General features: G+C 43.3%; 1 protein-coding gene across 1 annotated transcript in view; it reads right to left on the reverse strand.

The window, feature by feature from the left end:
• The window catches only part of CAMK4 (calcium/calmodulin dependent protein kinase IV), a 159,277-nt gene that overhangs the window by 38,007 nt on the left and 103,713 nt on the right, over window positions 1-17,557 (reverse strand). Inside the window, exons 5-6 of the mRNA XM_083151674.1 lie at window positions 16,781-16,853; window positions 218-308 (exon numbers count right to left, since the gene is read on the reverse strand). Of these exons, the coding sequence (XP_083007800.1) occupies window positions 218-308; window positions 16,781-16,853 (164 nt within the window). The remainder of the gene's footprint in view (window positions 1-217; window positions 309-16,780; window positions 16,854-17,557) is intronic.

Genomic DNA, 17,557 nt, shown 5'->3' on the forward strand with positions numbered 1-17,557 from the left:
CAAGTTTCATGCTGGTATAATATGAACACTTTTGGTATATATCGCTATCCCTCTACATACAAAGGCAAATATATGAGATTACATTGCAGCATTAGATTAATAGTATGCGATTGATTGAATTAGCTCTGTAGTAAGGTATCAATAAAATGATCATCGTACTGTATTTATGGAACGAACATTGGTGCAGGTTATTACTGAAAGCTGGTGTCATGCTTACCTATTTTCAGGGGAGCATCTGGTGCTGGTGTAGCATAGAGCAGATTTTCTGGCTTCAGATCTCGGTGAACAATCCCATTTTCATGCAAATACTAGGGACAGAAAACACTCCATTAGTCCTGTTCCATGGTGTTAGCGTTTGCTTAGTGTCTTACAGTATGTAGGATGATTATATTTTTGACCTTATAAAATACACTATTCTAGGTTCTTTGTTTTCAGAAGTAACCATCACCATCTGAATAAAATTATTCTGATACATTTCTGCAGTAGTATTAAACTGATGATCTAAACTCCAACAGGGACTCCTTCATTCAAGTACACTGATTTCCAGCTACCTGTTGCGACACAACAATATTCCATTAAAGACCATCTTCATCTGAATAGAAAAGACACAGAAATGTGCACCCACACTCAATGTGCACTTTGCAATGTCTCCCTGAGCTGGATTGGCCATTTGGGACTATTGGTCAGATGACCTGGTGTGCTCATCTGATCACTCACAGAGTTGGGCTCCCGATGCTCTGCTTAGCCGTCTAGCATAGATAAACGGGGGACACGCCCCTGAGACTTGTGACACACCCCTGCGATCCGTAGCCCTGCCCTCTTGCTGTGCATGCACGCACAGTAATATGCCAGGGATGTTTCACCACCCCCAGTCAGTCCCTGAGGTCACACACATATTATATTTATATAAGCGCCTCAGTAAAGTGGGATTGATCATTGGGGATAAAATATGTATATGAGGCAACCATGTAACAAAAACTATTTTTCTTTTTGTTCTCTTATGTCTCAGTCCAATACATCATGAAAAAGAACACAGATCTGGGAAGTACAGGAATAACCCAAAGTCAGGAGGGCCTGGGTTTATCCATAGAGACAATATTGTGTACTTGTGTATTAGCCGGGCGCCCAATTAGCATACGTACGCAGACGTAGGCTAAGCTACGCTGTCAGCATAGTCCAATGTCTGCCTAGCGTAGTTAGTGTAGTGACTCCACAGCAACCCGGCTCTGTCCCCGGTGTCCATGGCTCTGTCCCCGGCATCCATGCCAAGCCTACGGCCTCTCACACAGCGCCGGTAACAGCCAGATCCCCTGCGCTGGCGGACGCCGGTGGAGAGGGGACCATGCTGGCACTGGCGGAGAGGCACTCCAGCTGTCTGAGACGCAGGTGCATCTCAGACGCTCCTGCGTCTCAGTAATTATTAGCACGTGCGCCTCATGCATAAAGGGGGTATGCGGGAGCAAGTGTGTCCTATGTACAATAAAGGAGGCATTTTCAAACCCCCACTATCCACGCCAGCCCGAAGCGTCGCGAGCGGATGCGTTACGCGTTCTCCCGACCTGTGAACACATGTGAAGTAATCCGCGCCCCTTCGTGGGGCTCGCTGCGCTTGCCATGCTTCGGGCTCGTGGCTCGCTGCGCTCACCACACTTTTTAAAATCAACTCCAATGAACTGGTCGGTAGGACGCGTAACGCTGCGCTCGCCACGCTTCTGGCTGGCGTGGATTGTGGGGGTGTTTCAGGAACACATTCACACCGGCCATATCATACATCTGAGACAGTAATGACAACATGTGTTAACTGGATTTTAGTTAATAATAAAGGAGAAAAGAACACATTAACAACAGCTATGCGGGAACACTACGCTGATTCTGACAGAGACGCTGGCTACACGGCCGCGGGAGCACTATGCTTATTCTGACACTGACTACGCTAACTACGCTGGCAGCGGGAACACTACGCTGATTCTGACAGCTCCGCTACTCTAACTATGGTCGCCCGGCTAATACACAAGTACCCAATATTGTTTTCTTTGTAGGTGCAGCTAACTTAGGGCCTAATTCTAGCTTGATTACAAGGGGCTGAATGCAGACCCCCTGTGCAGATGCTTTCGGCGGATATCACCCTCGCCAAGGAGCTCGCACTGGTAGGGGAGGCAGGGGGTGGTCAGGAGGCGGCAACAGGGGAATGCCCAGCATTTTATGGGCATCCCCATAAAACCGCTGGGCGTTCCCCTGGGAACACAGTTGTGGCAATGCCTGCAGGGACTGGTGGCTGACGTCACATGACATCAGCGGCCACACCTTTTTTGGTGGATTGCTGTTGTAAGTCAGTTTAGACTGACTTTTATTACTGAAGGCAGGGGAAGTCATTCGATGGTGAGCGAATGTTTTATGCTACCGAAGGGATTCTGGCAACAGGGGTGGCCATTCATCTGGGTGGCAGGCGGCGGTTACCCGCTTGCTAGGCAGTGAGTGTACGCTGCCTAGCGAGCGGGTCTGAATCAGGCCCATAGTAAGAAGCATCTGACTGCTATTAGTCCCCACTTAAAAGGGAAGGAGTTTCCCCAGCCCTCTCTGGCCTCCTCTAAGAAGCCCAAAGCTTCACTCTTAGGCCAGTATTTAATGGCCGGGGGTCGTGGACGGCAGCGAATCCTGTGTAGGATTCGCTGCCCTTTCGCCTTGGATTCTCCCTGCTGGGAGATTCGCCGGCAGCCGCCCGTCCCCTCTATTCAACGCGTCAGGGGCTCTCAGCCCCTGACAGCGAAAATTACCCCCCATAGCGAATTGCTCTCCCCTGCTTCCGTGAGCGGAGTCACGGCGGGGGATCACACTAATGCCGCTGGGAGCCTGAGCACGCGTCCAGCAGCAGCATCAGTAGCAGACCTCCGGCTCCAGCGCTGACATCTGCTATCATCGCGCTGGGGCTGCTGGAGGTCTGCTACTGCTGCTGGAGCCGCCTCTCCCTAGCTGCTGAGGCAGAGGCAGGTCAGTGTCCCGCCTGTTGCCCTTCTGGATCGGGGAGCAGAGCGGCGCTGTGTCGGGGGTGTCCCAGGCTGCTAAGCGTCATCTTCCTCCAGGCGCCCCCCCTTTCCCCTCCACAGAGGTCTGCACTGTAATGAACAGGCTGCCGGAGAACTATTGCAGGGGGGTGGTATTGTACCCCAGCCCCGCTGCATGGGCTCCAGATACCTGTGCGCACAGGACCAGGCAGACTCCAGTCCCCGGCTGCACATGTGTCTATATTATTATTTTATCTCATTCCGCCCGGCTGCCTGGCTGTCTGTGTCCGGGCTCTCTCCCCTCCTACTCTCGCTGCTGCTGCTGGGGCTGTACGAGGCAGGGGAAGGAGAGAGGCAGGGGAGGGAGAGCGGCAGCTGTTTCACGCTGGCAGGACAGAGGGGAGGATATCAGTGGGAACAACATCAGCAGGACTTCCAGATGTCCCTGGTCTCTCATCTCAGGAGGCTCAGTATGGACCCGAGCTGACAGGGAACAAGGAATGGATGCGGGGTGTCTGTGGTACCTGGGAGAGTTAGCGGGCTATTTCTCTACAGCTGTGGTAGAACTAAAAGTAGCAGCATGCCTTTACCAGTGGGACGTCTGCTGGGGCTGCAGGAGCTAGGCTTTCTGCCTGCATTACACGGCCCCCTCACTGCAGTGTCAGGAGTGCATATGTTGCCTTCCATTGTCAGCTGATGGCACCTGCATCCCTACCTAATAAAATAAAGAGGTGCTTGTAATGTGCAAAAAAAGCAAGACCCTTCAAATAAAATGAAAACTTTTTTTTTTTACATTAAAAAAAGAAAAGAAAACATTTATTTTCCAAGTACACATAACAATTCTCCATAAAAAGATGACGAATGCAAAATGGAGAATCATGACGAAAATCAATGGAGAAAGCAGTTCTCCATTTGAGCATTGAATACACTGTCGGCGAATTCCACTAAAAACCCCATTGAAAATCACAAGCGAAATGTGGAGAATCATTTACGGCGAATCGGCAGACATTCGCTGTTCATTTGTGGCGAATTGCCTCCATTGAATATGGCAATTGTTTTTTGTAACAAAAAATTTGCTGTTAACCCAGCGAATTGCCAGATTCACTGAAAAAAAACGGCGAATCTGAGGCATTGAATACTGGCCTTAGAATAGTTTATTATTTCATTATCAGGAAGGTAGATCACTTTGGGTTGGCAAAGTATAGCATTAAGTCATTAGCAAAAGCTGAGATTGTAACTTCCACCTGAGCTAGTGAAATGCTGATTTTCAACGTGGTGTAATAGAGGGTCTAACTTAAGCAAGTGTCGATAAGGTGCAGCCTTGTCTTGTAGCCCCAGTTAAGCACATTGAGAGGGTATTTAAAGAGTTAATGGTTAAAAATGCTTCAAGGTCTATATACAAAATGAAAACACATAGATAAAATCTGGGCCAAATACTTGATGATTTAAAATGTGAATTAGATGGGAACAGTATAATACCCTATCGGAAGCCTTGTCCGCGTCACAGCTAAAAACAGTGCTGTTTTTTCCTTGTAAATTTGAACTGTTGCCAACAGGACAAAATGTTATCCATTAACAATTGCTGTTTAGGCTGGATGGAGCAGTATGGGTAGCAATGACTGGAGGTGCAAGGCCAATAGCTTAGAATATATTTTCAAATCCTGATTCTGCAAAGAAATCGGGATATACACAGAGCAGGGCCATCTTAACAGAAGTGTAAGCCCCACCGGGCAAAAGAATGCTCCAGGGCCCCTTCAAATCCATTCATGGGAATAAAAAATACCCTATAATGCATTCCCTCCAACTGGCGCTCACCTTCCACTGTGCCTCACTCCCTCCAGCAGCGGTGGGGATGGCTGTTTGGGGTCACAACTCAGCTGACTGTGAGAAGGCACGCTGGCAGACTACAGCACAGTGCAAGCTTCATCTCCTCACAGGGCGCAGGACACATGGAGCTCCCTGACAGCACAGGCTTCCCTCCTCACGGGGCGTGCGGACACACACTACAAAAGGCGCGCTGGCCTCTAACGGGTTGAGCGTGCTGTCACTCAAATGTGACATCACACAGGGATATGCTGGGGAGCCGCCTACTGCTGGACAGAGCGCACCATACTGTGGAGGGTCATCAGCCATGGGCCCCTAGAATCCTTGGGCCCCTGGGCAACTGCCCGTTAAGCCCAATGGGAAAGACGACACTGACAGAGAGACCGAATTGAGGTCCTTATCAGGCTTAAAAAGGACAATTATACTAGCTGTTTTACAAGCTTGGGATGCTGGGCTATGTGAAAGACTAGAATTTTAAGTCGAAAGTTGAGGTGTAACATGTGGGGAGAGTAATTTATAATATGCAGAAGAAAATCCATCTTGGCTTGGTGTTTTGCCAGTGGACAATGTCCTAATAACCAAGGCAATTTCTTGTTCTATTATATGGGAAAGCAAAACCTCCCTATCAGAATTATTAAGTTGATATAGGCCAGGCTGCCAATTAACTATATTCCCCTATCAAGATCATCAGTCTGTGGACTATATACGTTTTTATGATATGCCGAAATGCCCCAGCAATATGATCTGAGACCTTGATAGATACATCCAGCATCAGGTGGATGTAAAAGATAGTTTTAGGGAATGATTATGACCTCACTAAATTCACCAAGAGATAATTACCCTAAAATTGGTTTGGAAGCTTAACAAAAAAGATTTGTAAAGTAGCCGAGGGTACTTTTAATTTAAATTGTGCCAACAAATCACCCATATATCTAAAGAATGGCCATTTAAGGAGGCAGAATTAGACATTAATTTGGGTAACAAGGCATGCTAGATAATCTTGCTAATATTTATTGCCTGTTTTTCCCCTTTATGACTATGAAATGAGAAGATCTTATATGCTACAAAAAAAACAAAGAACCTTTATGTGTAATGATACAATTTCAGAAAGTCACTCTTGTAAAGAGAGTCCCTGGAATATGGTTTCACAGTGGTAAACGATTGGTCGGAAGAAGACACAGTCATGCACCTTGGAACACGTTCTACAAATAACCCTTTCAAATCAATTCTACACTGTATTGTAAAACATTTTTTTTTAAATCCTTTGAAGTGGATGTATCAGATCAATGCCTTCTTGCATCCAGCAGAATAAAATATTCCATGTCAGGTATGAGCATCAATTGTACATGATAGGATTTCACGTGTCACACTAACCCAGACAGGCACATTACGCATATATCATTGGCAACATCACACTACTAAGCTTTGTAAGAGTTTATCTGGAAGGAAGGGATGGATCCGTGTCCAGCAATATAACTAGATAGGATTTGGGAACCTGCATCATATGACCATTGGGATATTTTCACTATGCTCCATTTTGCACCAAACTTGCTATTGTTAAATGCTGACATATACTGCTAATTTTAGACAATGAATTCCATGATAGTTGTTACACCTGCGTGACCAGACACATTTATATTTTTGTTGATTTTTCTTTTTTTTTTCTTCTTATTTTATCCCTTAGGGTTTTCCTTTAAGTAAACTAAAATGAATACATTTTATTTTATGAGTTTATGTATGGGCCAATGGGAAAACAAGAATATGTGTTTTTTTTCCTACGGCCCTTATAGCCACATTAAAGAACATTCGAATGAATAGTTTCATGGCCAGATCCTGGGCCACATGGGCCTTGGACAAAATATGATCAAATTACCTACTATGACAAGTGGAGCAGCTGTATGTGGGTGTATACACCCGGTACACTATTGGCCCTTCTGTCACCCTAAATACATAGAAATGCATAATTTCCTGGGGAAAACAGAAATATAATTCTAAGGGGGGTATTCAAACTCCGCTGCTATTTCCAATGGGGATATAGCGGCGGGCACCTATTCAGTGCTGTCTTGTCCGACAGCACTGAAGAGGCAGATCGACAGAACGGGCCCAACTTTTAAAGCTGTCGGGCCCCTTTTGACGATTACGGACGTGAATTGTAGCGATCCCGGCCGAATCTTGACAATCCATGGCCATTTGCGTGGACACACCCAATTTTTCGCTGATCGCGAAGCGGGACATAAAATCCCGCCTGGCAATATGCTGTCGAACAAAACAAAAATGGGCCAGGGTCACGGTTGTCGGGACAGATCAACAGTCGTGACCTGGAATTGGATACCCCCTTAATACTTATTGATTTTGTGTGGCAAACTGGGCATCTGGTCATCTGTCCTGAAGATGGGGCTATTTTTATGTGAGGGCCTGGAGCTCTAGTCCCATCCACCCCATTATTAATCTGGCCCTTTGTGCCAGATCAATCAGTTATAAGATGGAGCTAAAAACAACTGTAAATATTTTAGCTTTATATTATTTCTGTGTTGGTACATTGTAGTTACACATTGGCCCAAGGGACCGGTTCGCATAGATCATTATGGTGAAAGTGTAATTAGCATTATTTATCTTTGTGTATCTTTTTTTGCGTATATAATGTATAATGCAATTGTGTAATGTTGTATTGCTTTTTTAAAGCATTATAACAAGGTTATATGTATATTTCAAATTGAAACAGCTGATTAGAAAATGTATCTGAGATATATTAGAAAGGAAATGTTTTCTCAGTTTCTGCTGCAGACACAGCTCTAAGGATGAGTAATCCCTATTCCATGACAGCGACATTTCAGGCGGGCTGCTAAAAGTATGTCAAATGATAATGGTTTAGACATCTAGTAATAGAAGATGATATGAAATACCCTGTGCTGTAGAGATGTCTCTGCTTTAGGGATAATGAAAAGATACTCTCAACCTTTTGAGAGCAGAGGCTAATGGTTTCTATGTAATTGAATGACACAATCAGCTAAACTTTGCACATGTTTTAGTACAATGACTATTTCTAGATAAAATCATGGATGACTCATGGTAACAAAATGGATATACGCAGAATTCTTTTAGTACTTGACCAACATTTGTAACACTGTTATATCGTTAGTGAGAATTGTATCTGAAACTAAAATAATGGATTGTTAACTTGCAAATGCTGGAAATACTTGGTTAGACCACACCTTGAATAGGGAGTACAATTCTGGGCCCCAAACTATAAAAAGGACATCATAGAACTGGAAAAACCCCAAAGAAGAGCAACAAAGCTAATTAAGGGAATGGAGAATTTAAGCTACGAGGACAGATTGAGCAAATTGGGATTGTTTACACTAGAGAAGAGACGTTTAAGGGGGGGACATGCTCAACATGTACAAATATATTAGGGGCCAATATAAGGAACTGTCAAGCACCCTTTTTACTGCAAGGAAGGAGTCTAGGACACGCGGGCACGAGTTTAGATTAGAAGAAAGATTTTGTTCCCTTAGAAGGAAACATTTCTTTACGGTCAGAGCAGTCAAACTTCGGAACTCTCTTCCTGGTGAGGTGGTGTCGGCTGACACAATAAATATGGTTAAAATAAGGTTGGAAAACATTTATGGGTTATAAACATCCAAGGGTACAAATAAGAATCATAATCTGTCTATAAAAATATCAGAATATACTATATAACAAGGGATAAGCTATTAAAACCTAGGTTGAACTCCATGTACGCAAGTCTTTATTCAGCCTTATCTACTATGTAACTTCTGACTATGTTTCATATATGAGACCTGTCTATCACAGTTGAAAGCACCACCACATTGCTCACATCAGGCTCTTCCTCTCTAATATTGTTCACTCACTGTTTCTCAGCTCGGACATGCCATTTTCTCAACACTGTCCTTCCCACTGCCACCTTGTTCCTTTTCTAATCTATATTTAAAACTGCAGCTAGACTCATCTTCCTCTCCCACCACCCCACATCAGCCTCTTCTCTCTGCCAAGCTCTAAACTGGCTCCACCTCTCCTACAAAACCCACATCGAGCTCCTCACCATCACATACAATACCCTTTGCATCTCTACTGCTCTCCAACTTCATCTCTATACATACACTCTCATCCGCACTGGTCGGCCAATGACCGTTGCCTTTTCTCCCCACTGGTTACCAACCCCAACTCCCAAATCCAGGATCTCTCACGCTGCTCCCCACTTCTGGAATGATGTCCCCTGAGGGGCTATAGCAGTAGCCCCTAGCCAATTTAGCTTCAAATGGGTGCTTTTAACTCAGCACTTAATTTAAGCGTATCAGCCCACCACCTTATTGTATTCCTATGTAGTTTACCCAACCCTCCTTCATCCCCCATCTCCAATCTCTTCCACTCCTGCTTCCTGCCCTCACCTCCCCTGTGTCACCCCGTTGACTCCCCCTTCCTTCTAGTATGTAAGTGATTATAATGATAATATTAACAACAATAATAACAGTAAAAACAATAATATTATTAATAATATTTAAAAAAAAAAATGTTTTTATCTATTGGGGGCTATCATCTGTGAGTTTGTACAAATTCATCAACAAGGTCCTTCCCTTGTGTATATCTACAGCTGATTGTGAAATGTCTGAGATGCTTACTTGTTGTAATACTGATTGGTGTGTCTTTCAATGTTACATCTGACTTTATCCTTCAATGCCTGCGGTTGTCTATCTTTAAAAGAAGCCAATTGCATTGACACACTTGCAAAATTTGCATAACACACCCACTGAGCAGAATGTTTTTAAGTTGATGTCTGACCATGTCTAGTCCCAGCCCAGGAACGCCGTTTACTTTTCCACAATATTTCTGATGCCATCTGTCCCGATAGTGACAGCACCTTTGTGTGAAAGAATTCACCCAACTACGTAAATACTGGCATTGCATAAAATTCATAATCAAGCCTAAAATTAGTCATTTTAAGTACTGGCTTTACTTTCTCTTTAAAACTAAAGTAGAATAAGATACTAATACCATTATTAGTCAGTAAACCTGTTGCAAGATGCAGACATTTACCTTGTCACTCCAAGAAAATGGAGATGATGCCCCCAAACAGCCACAGCTTGTCAATCAGACTGTAGCTTAATCCTGATCATTGCATGAAAACTGTACATAGAAGTTTAATCGATACTTGCCAACTTTTCAAAATAAGTTTCAGGGAGATCACAGTTGGCAGTAGAATGCTCTGCCCAAAGTCAGAATTCTATTAGAGTGTATTTGGGATTAGTATTTTTACTGATACCTCTATAGCTGATCCTACATTATTGGCCCCTCTATGCCCTACACTACACCACTGACTCCTCTATACATTATACTACACCACTGACCCCTCTATAGCTGATATTACACAACTGACCCATCTATAGCCCATACTACATTATTGACCCCTTATATCTTACACTACACCATTGACCCCTCTGTACCCTACACTACCTCCCTGACCCCTCTGTACCCTGACTACACCACTGACCCCTCTATACCATACACTACATCACTGACCCCTCTGTACCCTGCACTACACCACTGACCCCGCTATACCCTAGACTAAAGATGTAGCCACTCTCATCTATTCCTATAATAGGATTAAGTGAGTAATAGGATTACTATGCTAATCCCCTACTGTATTGTTCTATGTATTGTATTGCAGCTGAGAACAATAGGATAGCCACGGTGAGCCATGCTGGGCCATGGCTTAAGGAAGATAAATGAGAGCGGCTCCATCTGTACATCACTGACCCCTCTGTATCCCACACTACATCACTGACCCCTCTATACCCTACATCACTGACCCCTCTATATGCTCCACTACATCACTAACCCATCTATACCCTCCACTACATCACTGACCCCTCTATACCCTACACTACATCACTTACCGCTCTATACCCTACACTACATCACTGAACCCTCTGTACCCTACACTACTTCACTGACCCCTCTATAGCCCATACAACTACACTGACCCCTGTATACCCTACATCACTGACCCCTCTATACCCTACACTACATCACTGACCCCTCTATACCCCACACTACATCACTAACCCCTCTATACCCTACACTACATCACTGACCCCTCTATACCCTCCACTACATCACTGACCCCTCTATACTCTACATCACTGACCCCTCTATAGCCTACATCATTGACCCCTCTATATTATACACTACATCACTGACCCCTCTATACCCTCCACTACATCACTAACCCCTCTATACCCTCCACTACATCACTGACCCCTCTGTACCGTACACTACATCACTGACCCCTCTATACCCTACACTACATCACTGACCCCTCTATACCCTACACTACATCACTGACCCCTCTATACCCTACACTACATCACTGACCCCTTTATACTCTACAGTACAAAAAGTGAGCCTCCAGCAGGATGCGTAAAGGTTGGCAAGTATAGTTAATCACCAAGGGATAATGTCTCCTCCCTGGTTAGACTGTAATCTCTTAATAAATCAGAATAAATTAATTACAGTTTTAATAAGCAAAACAATCATTTCATATACAGTATTAGGCATAAATTAATTCAAAGTAAAAGCTGTATTATTACAGAGAAACGCATTGGTTGGAAAGGTGCCATATATGACTGCAATCATCACCTGCTTATCGTTATTTATTGCCAGACATCCCCTGTCATTGTCTAACTATGGTACCATTGTGGAAAGTTTATCCAGGAGCCACCTCCATCACAACCACTGACATCAAGTAATAGAGAGAGTTACTGAAAACTTGCTGACCTCATACAGCCCAACTCATCTCCAAAGAGGTACGCCGGTACTTATGTAGTATCTGGGCTGCCGATTTTTTGATTGTATGCCTTAAGTTAAGGCATACAATCAGATGCGATGCGATATCGCATCGCATCGCATCGCATCGCATCGCATCCGATATCGGATGCGATGACCCGATTTTTCCATAGGAATCAATGTTAAAATGATTCCTATGGAAAAATGGGTCCTTTTCATACCCCTACTATCCAAGTGGGCATGGAGTTGGATATAAACCTGTGGCGAGCGTAGCGAGCCACCGAGCCCGAAGCGTGGCGAGCGAAGCGAGCCCCGCAAGGGGACGGTATTCGTCCCCTCGCGGGGCTCGCTTCGCTCGCCACGCTTCGGGCTCGGTGGCTCGCTACGCTCGCCACAGGTTTATATCCAACTCCATGCCCACTTGGATAGTAGGGGTATGAAAAGGACCCATTTTTCCCATTGAATTCCATGTTAAAATGGACTCAGTCCATTTTAACATTGATTCCTATGGAAAAATCGGGTCATCGCATCGCATCGCATCGCATCGAATCGCATGGTCGCATGCGATGCGATCTCCCGATCCGACCCGATTTAGAAATCGGCAGCCCAGATACTACATAAGTACCGGTACGCCATCTCGCCAGTACATGCCGAGGATCCTGGACTTACAAACTCCACTCTTACCCTTTGAAGGGACTCAATACTGGGACTCAGGGGTCCCTAAAAATATCTGCGTGTGAATATATTGCATCAATTTAATGCACCATATTATTGCTTTTATGTATTATTTTTACTGTAGTAGTTATGTTTATTACATTTATGAGATTTCATCCACATGTATGCCAATTGTTTAATGCAGCCACATATATTCTTCTTTTTGCTGTTGTAGGGGATTGACACAACCTTTTCTTGTGATGCAGCTTGCCAGAGCAACCCACTTTATAGGCGCCCTATAGGATAACTTGTTATCTAGCTTTTGCAAATAAAGAAAAAACTGTACGCTTACTCACACAATAGTATTTTAAAATTGAATGTTTGAACCAAAGTAGGAAAGTGAAAAATAAGATACTGAACACAATAACTTAAATGACAAATCAGCCTTCTAACTGTCTTCTGTTTTGTATAATATTTAAACAAATGATTCGGATCCAATACAAGAAAACTTTCCCGACACAGAATTGTGACTCATGCTGTGATCTGAACTGCAGGAGTTTTATACCTTTCTACAAGTGAGTAAGTGACTCATAAACAGCCCAATTATCACCTCTGGCAAAACTCAAAGGAATAAAGCTTCGAGAAATAGTTTGAGTTAATTCATAAATTTTGACATTATATTGATAACAATATGCCAATTACATTTTCTAAACTCTTTTTTATTATTTTCCTTTAGTTAGTCATTTGTAATGGTGAAGTATTGTTTTCTACAGGTTAATAACACTTCACAATACTTATCTGAGGTAAAGTATGACAAAAATATCAATAAAAAACCTTCTTTGGTGTAAAAGTCTCTTTTTATTGAATAACTGTATAGGGACGTTCTTTTGTCTGCCTTGGATCTATTGTCATATACAAAATACATTTTGTAAAAGGTTATATAAGACATGTGATGTACAGATTGTCTACAACAGGCTAAATAACATATTCACAATTGACATTTATATTTTGTGACTCCAGAACGCCACATACAGTAAGTAGTGCTGTCACTAGGCTGTTCAGTGTCAGTACAAAAAGTCTGTTGTGCAGTTCACTCCTGGAGACTCCTACCATTATTTTGGCCTATTGCATCCACTCAGCACAGCCTGCCTTTTCTTCATAGTTCTTGGGACTCCGTTCTGCATCTCGACTACTCCTGACCTCTACCGTCTGTCACGTCCGGTTCTGTTTAGCTGCAGGGTCCATCGAACTCCGTCCCGGTACTCCACACCCCACCATCACCACTCCACGTCTTCTCAGTTTTTCCACCGGGATCCAATTATCTTCATCATCTCCTCACGTCTTCCAGTTCCTCATTCAACATTACACACCGGTGTTCATTTCTTCTAGTTATCTTTACCTGAGAACAGTTATATTCATCATCTTTGCTAAAGTCCTTTGCCCTGTCTTGAACTATTGTTATGCGCAAGGACATTTTGCACCCACTTCCTGAATTATTCTTTTGACTTTTTTCAAACACGTTATTTGGGATTAGCCTGTTTGTTTTCTATTTATGAAAAAGTCCATTATTAAACCAGCTTGCTTTAACCCTGCAATCTCTAGTCTGATTGTAGTTCCTGAGCCCCACACGAACCCATCCAAACCCACTATTATGATGCACTGTAAAAGTTTACAGGTACAATTCAATTCTTTCAAGAGTTCAAGCTTTTCTGTTTTCTAATTCCCAGATATAGAACAAACAGAACATATTTTAATACTTTCAAATAGTGTAAAATATTTAATATAGCACATTTTATAAAGGAACCCCTTCATTAGGCTGCAAAATGCAATTATCCAGCTCCTAACTTTGCATTATCTTCTTCTGGTCGGATATGGGCCATAAGGTCGACAGTAATAAGGTTGACAGTCAATAAGTCGACTATTATTGATCAACAGATGAAAAAAGGTCGACATACCTTATGTTGACATGGACAAAAGGTTGACACAAGCAATAGGTCAACATGAAAAGGTCGACAAGAGTTTTATAAAACAAAATTGTGTCTACGTTGACATAGGTTGGCATGGTCATCATATAGGTGTACCGTGCGGATCACATCCCTCTGGTTGTGGTGGGCCTCTTTTTATGCTTAAAATGTGTCAGGACACTGGACCCCAGCACCGATGGACGGGGACCTACCTAAGGGCTCAAGATAGGTAAGTATCAGTATGTATGGGCTATGTATGTAATAAAGCTTTATTTTTCATGTGTCAGTGTGCTTTTATTTAACTATTGGTTTTGCTGTGAAACTAAGAGTCCCAGCAAGCCCATTAATGGGTGGTTCTCCAAATCCCAGTATGCGTTCCAGGCATGCTGGGACTCATAGTTCCACGATAAAACCCAATGGTTTTTCTATCTTTTACACCATTTATCAGCCCGGTACCCACAGCCCAGGGGTACCAGGGACAGCACCAGGCTTCAGCCTGGGCAGGTAAGTTCTGGAGGAGGGGGATCCCTTCATTGGTTGGTAGGGTTAATGTTTTGTCCGTGGGACCTTATATAATAAGTGTCCCCCGGCTGTGACATTACCCTGCTGGCTGGTTGGGCCTGGTTCTTAAAATACGGGGGACCCCTATTCATTTTGTCCCCCGTATTTTGGGAACCAGGCCCGGCCCTGGGGCTGGTTTTAAAAAATCAGGACCGGCTCTTTGAGCCTGGTGCTGGTTACGGCCGTTGGAGGAGGGGGGGGCACGCCGCTTTTTTTTTTAAATTAATTAATTAATCTTTTCTTTTACACACTGAAGCCTGTACAAATCTGACTGATCCATGCAGGCTAAAGCCAAATACGGCAGAGATTGTAGTCTATTTTCCTGGCGTATTTGGCCAGCAATTATCGGCCGTTTACTGATAATTATGATTATGGCACATTATTGTGCCCTGTAGTTCATATTGTGCCCCATTACAGAGGTCTCCAATTTAAATGACGCCACAATATAGTGCCACGTTACCATCATAAAATCCACTACACACACACCCCCCTCTCACTGAAAAAGTAATTTCACACAATACAGGCTTAGTGGGCAAATCTTGGAAATTGGTATGCAACTTTAGAACCATATTTATGGCACCTCTTGCATTCATGCTCGTAACTCAGTGCCCACCCTCAACGCTTACTTCACAAAAGCTGTAATCCAGAAGAAGCCTTCTATTGCTGAGGGACATAGACCTCCAACTATATAAGCGCTGAGTAGTCCATTGTCAGGCTGGGCAACCCACCAAACTTAATTTCTTAGTAGTTAATTCTAGGAACTTGGTAGATAACTATGTCATCTGGGTCCATGCTCCCCCTAAGACTCTGACCACCATTGCAAAAGCACCCTCTGCACCCAGGGGCACCAAGAGGGAGGTATTTATTACCAGTGCCCAGGTCTCACACTGCAGTGTCCTGTGGAGCAGTGTGGCCAGGGAGGCACTTAAAGTACTTTTCTGTAATTTATTTTAAAGGTGCATGGCCACACCTTCCTATCATGGTTAGACCAAGCCCCCAGAGAAATACCTGAGCCCAGCCAAGCTCTCTACTACCCTGTCTGAACCCATTGTAAATTCAACTTTATTAGTTACTGTATCAACGCTTTCCAAGCATGTACTATATTGTGTATGAATTGTGTATATTAACCCATTGAGTGCCAACATCTGTGAGAGATGCACAAACATATCTGCTGAAAATGCCAGCTCACATTTGTTATATGAATTCAAATAAAAAAATGTTGTGTACTACTGTTGTTTCTCGGAGCAAAGCAGAAGTACACGAATAGCAGAAAGCATCTTAGACCAGCTCTGCATATTAATAATACTGTAACTTTCTGCATGGTGCAATATCACAACACGGGGGGCCTGATTCAGAGGTGGATCGTACTGCATCTGCACCTGTGTTTGCACACGGAGTTGCGCCAGCAATAATATGCACATGGTAGTTTCAACATTCCTGCGTCGGACGCCAGCGATGGAATGTGTACACCAGCGGTTCCCAACCTTTTTTTCTCTCCCATACCCCTTGATTAGGCTATTTATTTATAAATATCACCTCCACTATTGGATTATTTGAAATATCCACAGCATAGACAGCTGCACCTGGTATTGGCAGGAGCATTGTCTCCATCTGAACATGACTTTTATGGAAGCAGCTCTCCATCTGAGAATTCCGCCACTTGCATTGACACACCCACATACTGCTATTATATGCCTTTTTTTTGCATTCTTTTCAGACTGTTCACCTACCAATCATGCCCATGAAAGCCCATTGCTTTAAATCGCCACCCATATGCCAGCGTCTCCATATGCAATGTTGCTTTTATGATTACAGTCAGGGTAACAGATGTGCGTAGGGGTTTTCAGAATATTTGCACATGTGCAGCAGAAAATAATCACTGAACTGCGCAAACATCAGTATTGCGTTAGCGTTCACCTTTGACTACAGGATCTACACAAGTGAAAACTGTAGGAAGATCAAAATACTTACCGCCACAGCTTCTAAAATCTGTTTCACAGCATCTGCAGCATCCCGCTCACTGTAAAATCCCTTTTCGACAATTCTGCAAAGAAACCAATAGAAGTGTTGGAGACTTAAGCATATCATATGTGACATATTAAACACAAAAGGAGAAAATGTCATGAACACTCAAATGTCCTTGAATAAGACACTGGTGTAATGTTCTACTTTACAGTAAGGGGGACATTTACTAAGATGGGAGTTCTATTTCACATGGGATGCTGCTATGGACCAATCAGATCCTGTCTATAATCTTCTAGAAGGTGCTAAATAAATAAGTAGATTCTGATTGGTAGCCCATAGCAACACCCCATGTAAAATAGACTGTGCTGCACAGTCTTTTTCAACATTAGATTCCGATGCCGCAGGGCCACGTATTGGGATCAAATCGGGATTGGGTGCTGCATATATGCTATGCTATTTTGAATATATAGTCAAAATCGACAGTGTAAATTGCACCAAGGGTGAAATTTAATAGGATGAAAGATTCAAAAAGTTAGAAAATTAAGGAGAAATCTCCAGGGTTTTATTTTAAAGCGGCAATCATTTACACAGCAAAATCAGATTGATTTGGGAGATTTATCAAACCTTCTAAATAGGACAATTTTATTTGTTGGCAATATTAACCAATTTTGCAGTTACATTGGACATCACAAATATCAACCAACAAGTGTCAGGAGGAAAGTTCCATGGCCATTTGGTAAATAAAGCGTTATTTCCTTATACATTTTACTGTCGAATACATTT

Source organism: Crinia signifera, chromosome 1 (assembly GCF_055691185.1).
Source record: "Crinia signifera chromosome 1, ASM5569118v1, whole genome shotgun sequence".
Classification (NCBI taxonomy): Eukaryota; Metazoa; Chordata; class Amphibia; order Anura; family Myobatrachidae; genus Crinia; species Crinia signifera.